This window comes from Myotis myotis, unplaced genomic scaffold (assembly GCF_014108235.1).
Source record: "Myotis myotis isolate mMyoMyo1 unplaced genomic scaffold, mMyoMyo1.p scaffold_m19_p_35, whole genome shotgun sequence".
NCBI lineage: Eukaryota > Metazoa > Chordata > Mammalia > Chiroptera > Vespertilionidae > Myotis > Myotis myotis.
Genome location: NW_023416341.1, coordinates 1922394 through 1937174, shown reverse-complemented (window position 1 = coordinate 1937174; position 14781 = coordinate 1922394). Strand labels below are relative to the sequence as shown.

General features: G+C 41.3%; 1 protein-coding gene across 5 annotated transcripts in view; it reads left to right on the top strand.

Moving 5' to 3' along the window:
- Positions 1-14781, top strand: part of XPO6 (exportin 6) — a 131155-nt gene that overhangs the window by 58724 nt on the left and 57650 nt on the right. For 3 of the 5 annotated variants that reach the window (XM_036303152.1, XM_036303149.1, XM_036303150.1), the window contains exons 7-9: positions 681-1134; positions 4293-4419; positions 10394-10503. In XM_036303152.1, the coding sequence (XP_036159045.1) occupies positions 681-1134; positions 4293-4419; positions 10394-10503 (691 nt within the window). Of the gene's footprint in view, positions 1-680; positions 1135-1232; positions 1263-1436; positions 1507-2530; positions 2556-4121; positions 4156-4292; positions 4420-10393; positions 10504-14781 lie in introns of all 5 variants that reach the window. The other 2 variants (XM_036303147.1, XM_036303148.1) reach the window with 1 other exon arrangement.

The window sequence follows — 14781 nt, the reverse complement described above, 5'->3', positions numbered from 1 at the left end:
GGCCACTTTACTCTTTTTATTTAAAATTGAGATATAATTGGTATCTATAACATTGTTAGTTTTAGGTGTACAACATAATGATTTGATATATGTATATATTGTGAAATGATCACCATAATAAGATAACATCCATAATTTTTTTTTTTTTTTTTTTGAGATGAGAACTTTAAGATATCTCTTAGCAACTTTCACATAGGCAATACAGTATTGTCAGCTGTAATCACCATGCTGCACACTACATCTTCAGGGCTCATTTATTTTATAACTGGAAATTTGTACCTTTTGGCTTCTTTTACCCATTTTTCCCACCCTAACTCTTTAGGGACTCCTTTACTCTTAAAATTATTGAAGTCCTCAGAAAGCTTTGTGAGTTATATCTATTGATACTAAAACAGAAAATTTACAATTTTTATCAGTTCATTAAAAATAACTGATAAACTCATTATATATAAACCAGATATATTTTAATAAAAAATAAATATGTTTTCCAGAACAAATAAAAAAACATTTACTGAGAAGAGCAGCATTATTTTAAACATTCATGGGTCCCTGGACCAAACTTTGAGAACTCCTGATTTAGAGTAATGCTTGCTTTTGTTTGTTTGTTTGAAGAATTACTTAAGTTGGTTTGTAAGAGATTTGATAGCATAGATCTTTTTAAAAGCCTTTTGTATTTTCAGGTGACTTACTGAGTAACCTGTTGCAGAGTCCTAGTTCAGCCAAACTGTTGAATCAGCCAATCCCCATCCTCGATGTGGAGAGTGAGTATATCTGTTCCCTGGCCTTGGAGTGCCTGGCCCATCTCTTCAGTTGGATTCCTCTGTCTGCCAGCATCACCCCATCCCTCCTTACTACCATCTTCCACTTTGCGCGCTTTGGCTGTGACATCCGGGCCAGAAAGATGGCATCAGTTAACGGCAGCAGTCAGAACTGTGTGTTGGGTCAGGAACGCGGCCGGCTTGGGGTCCTGGCCATGTCCTGCATCAATGAACTCATGTCCAAGAACTGTGTGCCTATGGAATTTGAGGAGTACTTACTGCGTATGTTCCAGCAGACTTTCTACCTCCTGCAGAAAATCACCAAGGATAACAATGCCCACACGGTCAAGAGCAGGCTAGAAGAACTTGATGAGAGGTAATGAAAACAGGTGTGAAGTCAGCGTGCCCTGCGAGAGGGCCTTGACTGGTTATCACAGTGTTCTGCATGGTGTCTGTAATCCTCTTTGGTTTCAGAATTTTGGGCTCCTGGACAGGAACAGAAAGGTAGGTGTGTACCAGTAAGTCTAGGCTTAGCTGGAAGGGCTAGGGTGGTTAAGGGAAATGAGGTGAGTTTGAAAAGTGATTGTGAATTGTGTAGGCTTGCTGTCTTTTCCCCCATCCATCTCCTGTCCTCCCTTCCACCCGCCTTCCCCCCTCTTCCTCACTATTTGCCTGCAGGTCTGAGGTGGTGCAGGAACCGAGACTGCTGCTCATGCGTAGCCAAGGACAGGAGAGGAGGTCCGTGGAGGTACAGGAGTTACAATCTCCTTTCTCACTTGGTGTGGCTTGTCAGTTTTTACTTTTTGACTTTTCCCAAGTGGACATCAGCCAGTGTATAGGAATGTTGTCATATTGTCAGTTTCACAGATGGCAAGTTTTCCTGAAAGAAGGGAGAGATGTTGGTGTGGGCACAGGCTAATGTGGGCATACCTGTGTTTGTTTGTTATTGTCCTTTTGAATGGAGTCTAAAATAATCTCGCCTTTCCTAAGTGCCTAAAAGAGGATTCCGTCACAGTACTCTGAGGCATGGCCTCATTTATTTCCCTTGTAGACAATGTCATTTCTCTGTCTTACAACTTTCATTAATATGATGCTACTGCGGGATGAAAACAAGAGGGGAAATTGAAACTTATATTAACAGCATCATGTTGACTGTTCAGAAACTTCCAAGCAGATAAATTGTGTTGAATTAGTAAATACGTATAGATTGCCTGGCAGCCAAAGTTAATATTTTAATTAATTTTCCTTGGCTTGTTTTTTATTATTAAGCTATGCAGAGTTAATCCATTTCCTTTTCCTTAAAATAATTAACAATGCAAAGTGCCTAAAGTTAAGACAATTTTAGTGCTTTTTAAATTAAGCAATTTTAAAATTTAAAAAATGGGTTTGCTTCATGGTAAGCAAGCTTTGTATAAAATTTCTCTGTATAATCACAGAAAAATTCAGAAAATGGTATGGTAATATGTTTTATTTATTATTTGGAAATAGCTTTGTATATAAATTCAAAGGTATGAGTATTCAAACACTATTTTATATTTTTTCTGGCTTGTGTTAAGAAAGGCTGTATTTTCATGTTAAAATCTAACTGCTTGTATCAAGCATAAAATATCAGTGATTTTGACTTTTACTTGTAGCATAATGTTTGTTGTGGCTTATCTTCGCGTGGTATAGAAATGTTGTCATGGATTATCTTTGTACTGATTTTGTTACATGTAACTTTTATGCTCTTGGTTTTATATTTTAATTCTATGCTTCCTATTGCCCTGTGAAAGCTGAGAGGTGCCTGGAAGCAGAAAGGTGACATAAACAATACTGTGTGCTTGCTTCCTGGCTCTCGGGTCCCTACCACTAATTCTAAGCAGCTAAGTCCATTCTCCGTTGTTTAGGTGCCACTTAACCAGGTCCTTCGCTTCTCTTTCTCCACTGCCTTTCCCCTAACTTCCTACTGCTCATTAGCACCTGTACCAGAAGGTGGGCAAGGGAAAGAAAATGAGGTGAAATAAAATTTGTAGTTTTAGCAGCTGAACAGCCTTGTTTGCATCCTTTAAAAATTTGAGTTGGTGATTATAATAAAATTGAGATTGCGTGATTATTTTACCCATGACTTCTCTTTGTTCTTTTACGGGTGCTAGGGAATTGAGTGAATCTTTCTAAAGAGCAGTAAACAGGTTGGTGACTTTGAAAATCCCTGTAAAAATACAATGTAATAAGCAGAGCGAGGAATGAGGAGTTCCTGCTCATTCTGGATTAGTGATTAAAGGCATCAGAGAGAAGTCTCCTTGTCCTTTTCGAACCCTAGAAACAGTTGATTTCAGTGCCTTACTGTTTTTCAAGAATTTGGCCCCATGATCCTTATCAAACAAATGAATGGTATTAAAGCTGCAAAGAAGTTTACATATGTGTGCAGGAAGACCAGTGGGCCATCCTCAGGGCAGATAGGTCCCAAGAACAATATGGGACATTTTATTTATGGCCTAATTTTGCTCCTCTGAGACAAAGTCTTCTTCTCCCCCTTTATTATTTCATATATCTGCGCTTTTTAAAAATGGGATTTTTCAGTTATGAGTGTCAGAATTGGTTTAGCCATTATTTAATTTTTGGCTAAGGCCTGTTATGTCTTTATCTTTTTGTTATTGCTCTCTGAAATGTGATTTATGGAGCTATGTCCATCTCATTTTCTAATCACCTTTTGGTATTTAGGGGCTTACAATGACAGTTTCTGAGATGTGAGAGTGATGATGTGCTGTGTGTTTAATAACAAAAGTCTCTTATCCTTGCAGCTGTGACCCACACTCTTCTGTGAAATGATTTTGGGAATACAGATGATTGGGGCTTCACTGTGATGTGAAAAGAGAGCACTGACTTGAGAGTGGATGGTGTCCCATTCTGCCATGAGCTGGCTGAGTAACCTTGGGCCGATCGCTTCATCTCTCCAGGCCTCTGAAAAATGAAGCATCAGATTAAATTGTCCCGAGGCTTTTCCAGCTCTGACAGCCTTCTTCCCTTGTTTTTGAAATCACTTTGGAGTGGATTGGGATGTGCTGTGTTTAATTAGCTCCTGATGCTAATTAAACACAGGGCAGGCTTGACTATATCTTGCCTGGATGCCATGCCTTTCATACAGCCTTGTTTTGGTTTTTAGCACATTCATTTTAATATTTTGGCCTCCTACCAAAGAAAACCACCCTTCCAGACCTGCCACGTTGAAATGACACACATGATCTGCCCATTGACTTTTTAGAATAATTTCCTTTCACTTATTTGGGCCATAACACTAACGATTCAGAAAATGTGAGCACTAGCTTATACAATGCTTCATAGATGGTGTTTGAGGATTAAAGTTGCTTTTCTGCTATGTTTCAGGTGGTAATGGAATGAAGGGTTGCCTGACCTGTAGGTAATTGTTGCAGGCCTTTATATTTTTAACTGAAAATATAAATATGTATAGTTCTTTACTGAAAGAAATTTGGATTGAGTTTTCTTTTAAGGATGTGCTGCGTGTCTCATTGTCACCTTTTGTCTTCTCTTATTCAGCTACATCGAGAAGTTTACTGATTTTCTGCGGCTCTTTGTGAGTGTTCACCTAAGAAGAATTGAGTCCTACTCCCAGTTCCCTGTGGTGGAATTTTTGACACTTTTGTTTAAGTACACATTTCATCAGGTAATGCACCAGAATTGCCCATCCCTTTTTCCCCCCCAAAGTCTGCTTTGTTATTTTCAGGAGAAAGAATGACTTTACTTCCCAAACATTTTGTAGTGCTTAGTATGTAAAGATGAACACATTTATCCTTCATAACAACCCAGTGAGGTAGGTATTATTATTATCATCTTCACTTAACAGGTAAAGAAACTGAGGCACAAAAAATAACTTGCTCAGGGTCATACAGTAAGCAATGGAGCCAGGATTTGAACCCATACAGTCTGTGCTCTCTCTCTTTTTTTAAAATATATTTTATTGATTTTTTACAGAGAGGAAGGGAGAGGGATAGAGAATTAGAAACATTGATGAGAAACATCTATCAGCTTCCTCCTGGCACACCTCCTACTGGGGATGTGCCCGCAACCAAGGTACATGCCCTTGGCCGGGATCGAACCTGGGACTTTTCAGTCCGTAGGCCAACGCTCCATCCACTGAGCCAGACCAGTTAGGGCCAGTCTGTGCTCTCTTAACCACTATGGTGTTGTTGGAGAAGCATACATTCTCCTAATCCCCAACCCCTTTCAACAAATATTTTTTGAGTTCCTATTATATTTCAGGAGCTAGGTATATATAATCTTCAAAGTCCTTGCCTCCATTGAGTTTACATTTTAGTGACACAGTACTTTTATTTGTATATATTTTAACAGCTTTACTGAGGTAAAATTTATATACTACTAAATTCACCCACTGTAATGGGACAACGTAGTGACGTCAGGTACTATAGACTGGTGCCATCATCACCACAGCCCAGTTATAGACATTTCCTTCATACCCTATCCCTTGTGCCCATTCGTGTATGTGGTTAAAATCAGCTTTTTTTATTGAGGTATCACACACATACAGAAAAGTGCAGACCGTGTAACCAGCACCTAACTCAAGAATTAGAACATTAGTCATTAACAGCATCCCCCAGAAATCTCCTCCTGTCCCTTCCCAGTCACTTCCCCCTCATTTCTCCCTGAAGTAACAACCCCAGTCCCGCCTTTAACATCCCAGATTAGTTTCTAAGGGAAACAAAGTGTATTTGTTTTGTCTGGCCTTTTCATTTAGTTTTATGCTTGTGAAATTCATCTGGGCTGTGTGGTAGTAGCTGTTCTTTTTCATTGCTTTTAGTAAGTCATTGTCTGAAAATCTATTCCTCTGCCAATTTGGGCTGCTTCTAGTTTTGGTGACCAGGGATCATGTTGCAGTGAACATTTTTGCACACAGTTTTTGGTGTACACATGTAGCTCTTTCTGCTGGTACATACTAGGGATGAAATTGTCGGTGAGGGCATCTGATTTTATAAGAAGACTTTTATGGTTGTTTAAACTTCTAATGTAGCTTAATGGGGCCAGAGGAGAGGCAGGGGTCTAGGCTGGGAGAGGTGTGTGTATGTGATAGGGAACTTGGAGTTAGGATTTAGTGTGCAAGCCAGCCTTCCTCAAGGAGGTGCTTGGCACTCCATCAGAGCACCCAGTGGTCAGGTGAACCATTCCTGGTAAGGGAAGGGCCCAGGTGGAGGAGGGTAACCACAGGCTGTATTGGTTCAACTCAGTAATGTTCAGTAACTGTAGACTGGTGCCATCACCACTGGACTCTGTCAGACCTCCAAGTGTCAAGATGCCTGACAGAGAGCCCAGTGAGTGCAGAGCAAGAAGGAAAAAGTGCTGGCTCCCCAGGCCTTAGGAGGAACAGAAGAGGGGATGGAATGTAGGAGGGTGAGGATGGGAGGGAGAAAGAGACATCAAAGGTGGGAAAGTTTTGAGAGGGGTCCAGACAAATCCTAAAGGGGACCAGGAAAAAGAAGGATTTGATAGATAGCATAGGGCAGTGGTCGGCAAACTGCGGCTTGCGAGCCACATGCGGCTCTTTGGCCCCTTGAGTGTGGCTCTTCCACAAAATACTGACTTTTGCGCGTGGGCCATGAAGTTTCAATTGCACTGTATGTGCACACTCGCACGTGGTATTTTGTGGAAGAGACACCCTCAAGGGGCCAAAGAGGTGCATGTGGCTCGCGAGCCGCAGTTTGCCGACCACTGGCCTAGGGCAAGTGCAGCAGAAATGAAAGAGAACGAGCCAGCGCTGACGTCAGAAAGAAGGAGTCTGTTTGGGAAAATGGAATGAAAATGTCCTGAAGTTTTGCTCCCAAGGTAAAAAGGGATCTTTTAGTGTATATGATGTAGAAGAATGTGTTCAAGTGTGCATGTCTTAGGACTACTTCTTTGGATTTGGACTAAAAAATTCTTGTTGAGTTCTGGTTGTTTCTGTTAAGTCTGTGTCCGTGGCAAAAGTCTATTTCGTTTCTTTCGATTTCAGTTTCCTTACCTAAGGTGAGCGGCTGCAGTGGGCATTTTCAGTGTCTTTCCCGGTGTTCATCTTTCATGATTCTTTCACTAGAATCCTACATTGTAGTTCTCCATTGAACTGAAAAAGGTAGTTTTATATACATATACATACACATACACATACACGTACACATACACATATTTATATGCTGGGAAAAGAAGTACATGTGATAATGAAACAAACAACAACCTCTTCTTCCTCCTTTACCTGCAGGTCTCTGTCAGCTGAGCTCCCTTCTGCTCTGTGGCCTCCTGAGTGAGGACCTTTCTTTCTGGGTGCAGGTTCTTGGACTGTGGTGTCCTCTAGGTCTGGGCAGAAGCAGATGCTGAGTATTGGGCAGAGGGGTGGGAATCTGGAGGGTGCTCCGTGCAGTTACCACAGGGTGGGCAGCCTTTTGCTGGAGAGGCAGAGTGGAGAAGAGATGGCAGGGCACACCTGCATCAGGAGCTGGTGGTTGGGGAGGTTTTTGGATACAATTTAAGAATAAGAAATTAAATGCTCTATAGAGAGAGCTTTAAGTTCTCATCTACTCACTAACAGTGTGAACTTACTTCATCATAGTTTAGTTCACTGTAAAGTGGGGAAATATGGCTCTTCTCTTGTCTGCAGGGTTATTATGGATATACTCAGTATTTTTGCCTTTTGTTTATAAATTCATGAAAAGTTTGGTATTGGTAAACATATTTTGAAAGAATAGATAAAGAATAAGATAAAGATGGTGTTAGTATCTTTCTTCTCTTCCTTTTTCTACTTTGTTTTTCTCACCTAAGAGTCTTGCTGCAGTCCCTCCAGCCACTAGTGCTCACCAGGTGTTTGCCGCCACTGTCACTTTCCTTGCTGAGGCCCTGGGCTGTCTGCAAATAATCATATGATTTCTGTCTTCCTGCTTCTTCTCTTACTGTGTCATCACCAATTCCTTCTTGGTCTTGCATTTTTCATTTTGCCCCTTCTTCCTAAAACTCTCAGAGATAGTATGACTGGGGGGTCGGGAGGGCTCTGGAACAGAGTCTCAAGATCCCCATTTTAGTTCTGTTTCTGTTCCTTATCTTGTCACCTTGGGCAGGTAACTTCTGAGCCTTGGCTCCTTTATCTATGAAATGGGAAGTAGAAAAATACATCTGTCCAGTTTTCCAGGACTGTTGTGAAGATAACATAGACCAGCCCAGCCGGGTGTGGCTTAGTGGTTGAACGTCAACCTTTGAACCAGAAGATCATGGTTCGATTCCCTGTCAGCCTGGGTTGCGGGCTCGACCCCCCTAGTGGGCAGTGTGCAAGAGGCAGCTGAACAGTGATTCTCTCTCAACATTGATGTTTCTAGCTCTCTCTCTGTCTCCCTTCCTCTCTGAAATCAATAAAAATATATTTTTAAAAAATCACATAGACCAATGCAAATGACAACTAACCACTAGACACCACTTGCAAATAAGAGTGGTATCATTAGTTTCTTAAAGAAACTTGTCAGGATCTTTAGTGATTAATTATCCCTGGAATCTGATAAGTAAATCTGAGTGCAGGTGCATTTAAAAAATGGGCTTGTGTGGGTTCTGAAAAGTGCAGTCAACCTATAATTGTTATGATCTTACTAGTCTATACCCACAGCAATCGTCAGTGGCCAGATCTGGGTTATACACAAGGTCTCACAGTGGGGCTTGCATATATGGATGTGAGTGGCAATATTTCAGGTCCTACAAAAGGTTTATCTGCCCACCTTTTTTTCCCGTCTTCACACACATAGTACATCTTTAATTCAAAGGCATGGTAAGATGTGTATAATTATAAAGTATTTTGACAACACCATAAAACCTGGACTTATGTGGTGGCTTTTCTCTAATACACTTCCATGTGCATCTGGTCAGTTGTGTTCTTTGAAGGGGGCTGGTATTTCAAACCAAAGAAGGATAGCTGGGTGACTTAATTAAGGGAAGCTCAGCAAGCCAAAAGCCAGGACAAGACTACATCTCCTGGCTGGGCAAGTCGAGTGCCTGCCTGCCAGTTGCCCACCTTATCTCCATGTGGCTTATCAGTTGTTTTCCTGCTTAATCGCCTGCGTCATTTCTTGTCATGGACATGTCCTGCATTTTTTGAAGTCCGAAGTGGAGACAGGAAGCGGTCTTTCTTTTTTCTGAGGATGGCTTGTCAGTGGTCCTGATGGAACTCTAGCCGTCAGGTGCCAGGGCTGCCTGGCGGGTTGTGAGCTTGGAGTCTGCTGTTTTTTAAGTTATAGTTTTCAGTCTCAGACTCAACTGGGCACATAACTCCCTCTGCACACTACCAACCAACATTAGTTATTCCTTGGGCAAGTTTCATACATGTCCATGTAAACTTCTGGATTTCCTTGTGGATCAGAAATGGAAGGAAAACTGATCCAAGATGATAGTATTATTTCTTCCCACATCTGATCCTGCTACAAATATGTGGTTCGATCAAGCAATCACAACTAAAACCAAAGAGTTCTTGTAGGTAGCAAGAATTTGAGTGGATATGTAAGGGATTGAGGGACCACAAGTTGAAACTGAATATGCACTAGTATGGGGAGGACTAGATGGTGGAGAGTATAATGCCTGGATTTTGTAGGAAATAGAGCTGAAAGCTCTCCAGAGAGTTTGTCAGTGCAATCACTCAAATGGTCCAGCGCTAGGATCCTACAAAGACTTTGTCTCCTCTCCTCACTTTGTTCTGATCAACACTGGGTTAGAGATGCTGTTAGCCTGTTGGACACCCCTACTTCTGCAGATGAGATAATGCCTGAGAGTCAGACTTAACAAGCTTATTTTCAGTCTGTTATGTAAGAAGACTGCAAATGGTCTTTCCTAATGTTTTGTTTTGTTTTTTTAAATATACTTTATTGATTTTTTACAGAGAGGAAGGGAGAGGGATTAGAGAGTTAGAAACATCGATCAGCTGCCTCCTGCACACTCCCCACAGGGTATGTGCCCACAACCAAGGCACATGCCCTTAACCGGAATCGAACCTGGGACCCTTGAGTCCGCAGGCCGATGCTCTCTATCCACTGAGCCAAACCGGTTAGGGCTTTCCTAATGTTCAAATGTATAAACTTGGCACCTTTGGAGCCACTGGAATTTATTTTCAGTTTTGTAATGGTATGTCTGGAAAGAGCATTTGCCGGAGGTAAAAGGCCCTGCTCCTCCCCCTGAGCTTGAATAAATCATATCTTTGGATCTCAGCTTCTTTCTCTATGAACAGATTTGAATTGGATAATCTGAAAGAGTCCTTCTTACCACTGTCTTAGATTTTAATATAGGTGTTTGCTCGGCTTATTTTGTAACTCAATTTGTCCCACTTAGTATCCCCCTAATGACGTGTTCTTTCCACATCTGATCCTGCCACCAATTATGTTCTTTCCACATCCTGCCACCCCCGCCTTCCCTCTGAGATTGGACAGTCTGTTCCATGCTTCTCTGTCTTTGATACCCTTGTCTCGTTAGGTTCAACAGGCCTAATTGTGAAGACCCTCTAAAAGACACCAGGAAGTTGAGGGAACCTAGACTTACGTTTGTAACACTCTGGTAGAAGTATACTGGTGGGTGAGTTCCTAAGGAGTATTTGCCTTAAGTAATTTCATTGTCTGGATTTCTTTTGCCCATAGCCTACTCATGAAGGTTACTTCTCTTGTTTGGACATCTGGACGCTGTTTTTGGACTATCTGACAAGTAAAATTAAAAGTCGTCTGGGAGACAAGGAAGCAGTGCTCAACAGGTAAACCCCAGAAATGTTGATAACTTAGAAACAGACATTTTTGCCAGTTTTTCTTATGGCCTTGAAGGGTCAGCCATGCAGCCAGACCTCTTCAGTGACACCGAGTCACATAACCTAAAGTAGTAATGCCGTTTAGTATTTTCTTCTTTTCCCCCCTTAATACTTTATTTTCTGAAAACATTTTTTTTTTTATTAAAAAAAATATTGTTAATTTTTTTAGGTGTGATATGCTTCATGTTGTGTGTGTGTGTTTCTTTTTAAAATATATATTTTTATTGATTTCAGAGTAAGGGAGAGGGACAGAGAGATAGAAACATCAATGATGAGAGAGTATCATTGATCGGTTGCCTCTTGCACGCCCCACACTGGGGATCGAGATTGCAACCCAGGCATGTGCCCTGATGGGGAATCGAACTGTGACCTCCTGGTTTATAGGTCAATACTCAACCACTGAGCCCCGCTGGCTGGGGATTGTGTGTTGTTTGTAATGACATTAGTGAAGTATTTTATTGGATGAAATGATGTGACACCTGGGATTTGCTTTAAAATAATCCACTGGGAAGAGAGGGGGAAGTGGTTGGCCATATGTGGTTGAGATTGAGTTTAGTTGGTAGGAACTTGGGGTTCATTATATTCTTACTCCTTTTGTATGTGTTTGAAAATTTCCTAAATAAGGCAATAAATACTTGTCATAGAAAAGAATTTATTTTAGAAACCAGGCAAAGATAGAAAATATAAAGAAGATAAGTTACCCATAATTCTGTAATCCACAGATAATTAATTATTTTTGTACTTTTAAAATGAAATATATGTATTTAAAATTTTTTTTAAAAAGTCTTTATTGTTGCAAGTATTACATATGTCCCCTTTTTCCTCCCATTGACCCTTCTAGCCCATCCCCACCCCAGACCTTCACCACCCTATTTTCTGTGGCCATGGGTTATGCATATATGCATACAAGTGCTTTGGTTGATCTCTTCTCTCCCACCCACCCACTCCACCTTCCCTCTGAGATTCGACAGTCTGTTCCATGCTTCTATGTCTCTGGATCTATTTTGTTCAACAGTTTATTTTGTTCCTTAGATTCCACTTATGAGTGAGATCATGTGATACTTGTCTTTCTCTGACTGGCTTATTTTGCTTAGCATAAAAATAGAAAATGGGGAAATGTTTTTCCCCCATGTTTCTTAAGCTCATTTTTTTGCTTGCAGGTAGAAAGTGTGTTTCTTGTACACTGTGGTCATTACTTCATTTGAGAAATAATGAGCTAATGTATTTAGAATGCTTGGCACATTATAAATGCTCTGTAAATGGTATCAGTGGTTGGTGGTGGAGACTGTGAGCATGCCTTCCCTAGAAATGTGCCAAATGGAGGTGGTGAGGAGAATCCCCGCCTGGGAAGAGGTTGGATGGGACCTCTAAAACCCTTTCCCCTGCTGAGGTTTTATGAGCTTTTAAAATCCTATATAATAAAGAGCTAATATGCAAATGGTCATCACGCCCTCATGCCCTCGCACAGGGCCGTGGGACCTGAGGCTGTGCCCCCCGCCCTGCCAGGCTTGACAGGGGTGGGGCCAGCCGGGTCTGGGTCTCGCGCAATTTCAAGGTGTGTGCGGGTGGGCGGGGACTTGACTCTGGGTCCCATGGTGTGCCCCAGACTCTGACAGGAGGGAGATTTTCATATACATTTTACTAATTTTCTTTCATCTCTTGACACTTATATTATACAGTAAGGGCAAATAGCAATATTAAAATATTTCCTCGAATTAATTCCCTTTTAATATGCACGAATTTCGTGCACCAGGCCACTAGTTGTAAATATTTGCATTCTAAGTTTAAACATTTGCACTTTTTCCCCAAACATTACTTTTGTGATTGCAAAATAGCTTCCAAGTTGCTATGGTGCCAACTCATGTGTGGTAATGGGTAGTACATTCATGTATCAGAAACCTTATTACACAACAGTAGATCCTGTTTTGGTGAATTTGCTAACTGTAAGTAATTGTGTTTTTGAATGAAATTCTTCAAAGCAAATGCGCTTTCGCCAAATTCTCTTTCTTGGATGCCTAACAGCTGCATTGTTTGGTCCTGGGACTATGCCTAATTTTGCTATATTTAGTTGTAGATATTCTTTCATATCTCTCAGGCTTGTTGAAAGAATAAACTGGGGAAGTGATTAATATGGAAATTCTTCTTAAAGCATAGTACAAGTGTGCTTTAGGTGTGGAGAATATGGTTTCATTGAGAAAATGTACACTAACAGACTATTACTATTAAATATACACTTAGACAGACTATTGTCCCAATGCAAGGATCAGTGGTATAGAGTTTAAATTCTTTTGCTGCTTCATGGTAGCAGTGCTACTTTGGTCAGGTTATATGCTGACCACATTTATTTCCTCTTGCAGAATTAGCATACTAATACCTGTCTTGAAGGTTGGCTAGGATGTATATAGAATCATATATATAAAATACCTGCACAGCACCTGACATATGATTAGACACTCAGTCACTGCTTTGACCCCAACAGTAATAATAATAGATGATGTTGCTGCCATTTGGCTATGGTGGTGACCATGGAGTTAAGTGACAGGGCCCCTGGAGAGCCTAAAGGCCTTTAGCCTTCCTGCTGATGTTGACCTATCTGCCCAGGCACCTGTTATCTGATAGCATCTGATACCACAGTTGTCAGTGGTTCTGGCTGACTACTGTTTTTTTGTTATTGTTAATCCTCACTCAAGGATATTTTTCCATTGATTTTTAGAGAGAGTGGAAGGGAGGGGGAGAGAAAGAGAGAGAGAAACATCGATGTGAGAGAGACACATCTATTGGTTGCCTCCTGCACAACCCCAACCAGGAGCAGGGATCAAGCCTGCAACCAAGGTATGTGCTCTTGGCCCAAATCGAACCTGTGACCCTTCAGTCCGTGGGCTGACACTCTATCCACTGAGCCAAACCGGGTAGGGCCTGGCTGACCACTTTTAACACTAGGGATTTTTCTCATTGATCATTTGATTATCATCCTAAATGAGGCTTTCTAATTTTTCATGACTGTTTAAAAAAATATATTTTTATTGACTTCAGAGAGGAAGGGAGAGGGAGAGAGATAGAAACATCAATGATGAAAGAGAATCATTGATTGGCTGCTTCCTGCATGCCCCTACTGGGGATTCAGCCCACAACCCGGGCATATGCCCTTAACTAGAATCGAACCTGGGACCCTTCAGTACACACGCCGATGCTCTATCCACTGAGCCAAATGGGTTAGGGCAGTGGTAGGCAAACTGCGGCTCGCGAGCCACATGCGGCTCTTTGGCCCCTTGAGTGTGGCTCTTCCACAAAATACCACGTGTGGGCGCGCACATACAGTGCGATTGAAACTTCGTGGCCCATGCGCAGTATTTTGTGGAAAAGCCACACTCAAGGGGCCAAAGAGCCGCATGTGGCTCCCGAGCCGCAGTTTGCCGACCATGGGGTTGGGGCATGACTTTTTTTAAAAGCATACACTTACAACACTTTTATGTCTTTAAACAACAAAAATACCCAAACCCAAGCCTTCAGAGCTGGTCTGTGGCTTATGCTGTGAAAGAGTAACCATCATCTGAAGACTTGCTTGTCCATCACATACCCCTTAGTGGCCTAGGGTAGTAGACTGACCTGTAGTAGACTGAACGGTGTATAAGTAGTCCACTGGGGTCCACAAAGAAAAAGGTTGAAATTCACCTGATAAACTTTATCTGTCACCTTTTATACTGTACAGTATACAAATATGCTCAAAAGTTTTTAAATGAAAGTTTCGAAAGTTTGGTAGCCACTGTTTTAGTTATAAAAGACCCCAATATATCAGACTGTGCTGTTTTGCAGAAGCAGCTGAAAAAGAGCACTGGCTATTGGTAATTACCACATTCATTTTCTCTGAGAGCTTATAAATATGGTCAAATGTTTTTCAACTGATAAAATATATCTGAGAGAAGTTGGGGTGCTTTTGGAATCAGACTTGTGGTTGAGCCAGAATTTCAGAAACAATTGATCTTACAGGAAGTAGTCAAGAATGTTTTCTCAGTGTCTTAGTGGGAAATGTAGGTGTGGTTAAGTCATAGAGGCAGCACTGAGTTCCTGTCCCTTGTGGTTTAAAGGTTTTGCATCATTCGTCACTGACAACAATGTGATAGACATTGTAGGCTACAAATTTAGAAGCACAAATGTACATGGATTTATTTTTGGTCTTAGGAGCTTGGAAATTGGAGCTCTGCATATTCCTTGCTCAGTGAGAATACT